We start from the raw sequence: 1,814 nt of genomic DNA on the forward strand, positions 1-1,814 counted from the left end.
GGTTTCTTTTACTTTAGTTTAGCTGCAACTTATATAAACTGCTCTTGCAAAGGTCTGCCTAGAATTAACAAGAACAGACACTTCCAGAAGCAAGTCAGCTCATCTTGAGATGTGTACTTACAGGGCATAAACCCATCAGCAACTGCAGACTCAGGAATTCTGAACAAAATGGGCTGAGAGACAAGCAACAGGAAGAGAACGAAGTGAAAGAAGATAGCAGCAACAGTGGTAAAGCTGGATGATAACTCAGTGCCATTTCTTGCAGGTTTAGGAGTTAGCATAAGACGATTCAAGAAACATGGAAGTGTACATATATGATTGTATGATTACCTATCATTCCGAAAAACTCTGGGCAGGTATCTCCTAGGGAACCACATGGCAAGAGCACACATCAGGACCCAGAGAATAGCGAGCTCATCCAACATCTGGCCCAGGAAACTGAGGGTGGCGTGAAAGTAAACAGATCCAATTCCTGGAAGAATCAATCAAAAGGCACTATCAATAGTTTCAGTACTGTATAGACCGCAACACACTGCTCACGTTCAGAATTCCACAGCAAATGGTGGATACCATCTGGTCTGTAAAAGGTTAAAAAAAACCAAAACAAAACAGAAAAAACCCACCACTTTTCCTAAGAATACAATCCCAATCAGCACCTCATGAATTATGAAGGAAATACATTACAAAAGCAGCTGCTAAAGATGCCAGTTCCTCTTATGTGATATATGTGAAAAAACATCAGCTGGTAAAGTTAAATGTAAACCTGTACAGGAAATAAAAGCCAAATGCTGCTTCTGAATTTTCCCAATAGCACAAGAATGGGTAAGATAAAGGTGAAAAGCGACATCTGATGACTACTCCACCACACAGGTTTACAGGTGGAAAAAGTCACACTGCCACACAGGACTCTGATTATCCCTTTAAAAGTTCATAGTGCCTCCAGGAACGAAAAAAACTTTAGAATCTTCTATCTACAAAATAGGCAAACCTTTGGGCCTTCTCACTGCAATGCAAAATCTGTTATCCTTTTCAGTTGTCCTGGGCACTTTCAGCTCTCATTTAAGCAACAACAACAGGGAAAGGAGGGTCAGCACTGCTGTAGATAAGCCCAGACATAGACAAAAGTAGTTATGCAAAGGAAGGGAACAGAACTAAGGCCAAAGTCCCCATTAATTTCAAATCGCAAAAGTCATTTTCCTTTCAGAAACTAGGGCTACTTCAGCTTCAAGCAAGTACAAACAAAATCATCCATAACTGTCAAGAATGCTTTGTTTTGCAAAACAATGAAGTGCAAGCAGGAAAAACTGATTTCCTCTCTCAGTTCATACATGGCCAGGCAAAGAGAGACTTAACAACTTACCAACCACAACAAGCAGAGTCCATATTAAATATATTCCACTGTTGAAGCAGGTTGCATATTGACGGAACAAGCACATACATATAGGTGGCAAAACAAAAAACAAGATGTTGCTTATCTGAGGGAAAAAAAAAAAACAGTATCACAAGGACAGAAAATAAACACACTTTAAATATTCATAGGCTGCCTAAGGCATCTACAAAAACAGCTCAACAAATCATGGCCCTCAGTTTCTGCCAAAGCTGACTTGTTTAGTTTAAGACCATTTAAAAAATAATAGCATAAAAACTTTAAGCCATGCAAGATGTTGCTAGTCACAGCTCTGAATTACCTTTCAAGTCTGCTCTCAGAGCAATTTTATTTAGAGTCTACCAACACTCAAGACTGTTGCCATTCAAAAGCCATTCAAGAACAAGCAACTGAGGAACAGGACGTCTTGGCAAGTGACCTGTCCTCT

General features: G+C 39.7%; 1 protein-coding gene across 1 annotated transcript in view; it reads right to left on the minus strand.

Annotated features, from left to right (window-relative positions):
- Positions 1-1,475, minus strand: part of ACER2 (alkaline ceramidase 2) — a gene marked incomplete at its 5' end in the record, with an annotated part of 11,904 nt that extends 10,429 nt beyond the window's left edge. The window contains 2 exons of the mRNA XM_010133513.1: positions 331-472; positions 1,361-1,475. Of these exons, the coding sequence (XP_010131815.1) occupies positions 331-472; positions 1,361-1,475 (257 nt within the window). The remainder of the gene's footprint in view (positions 1-330; positions 473-1,360) is intronic.
- Between the last annotated feature and the right edge of the window lie 339 nt (positions 1,476-1,814).

Source organism: Buceros rhinoceros, unplaced genomic scaffold (genome assembly GCF_000710305.1).
Source record: "Buceros rhinoceros silvestris isolate BGI_N320 unplaced genomic scaffold, ASM71030v1 scaffold2100, whole genome shotgun sequence".
Classification (NCBI taxonomy): Eukaryota; Metazoa; Chordata; class Aves; order Bucerotiformes; family Bucerotidae; genus Buceros; species Buceros rhinoceros.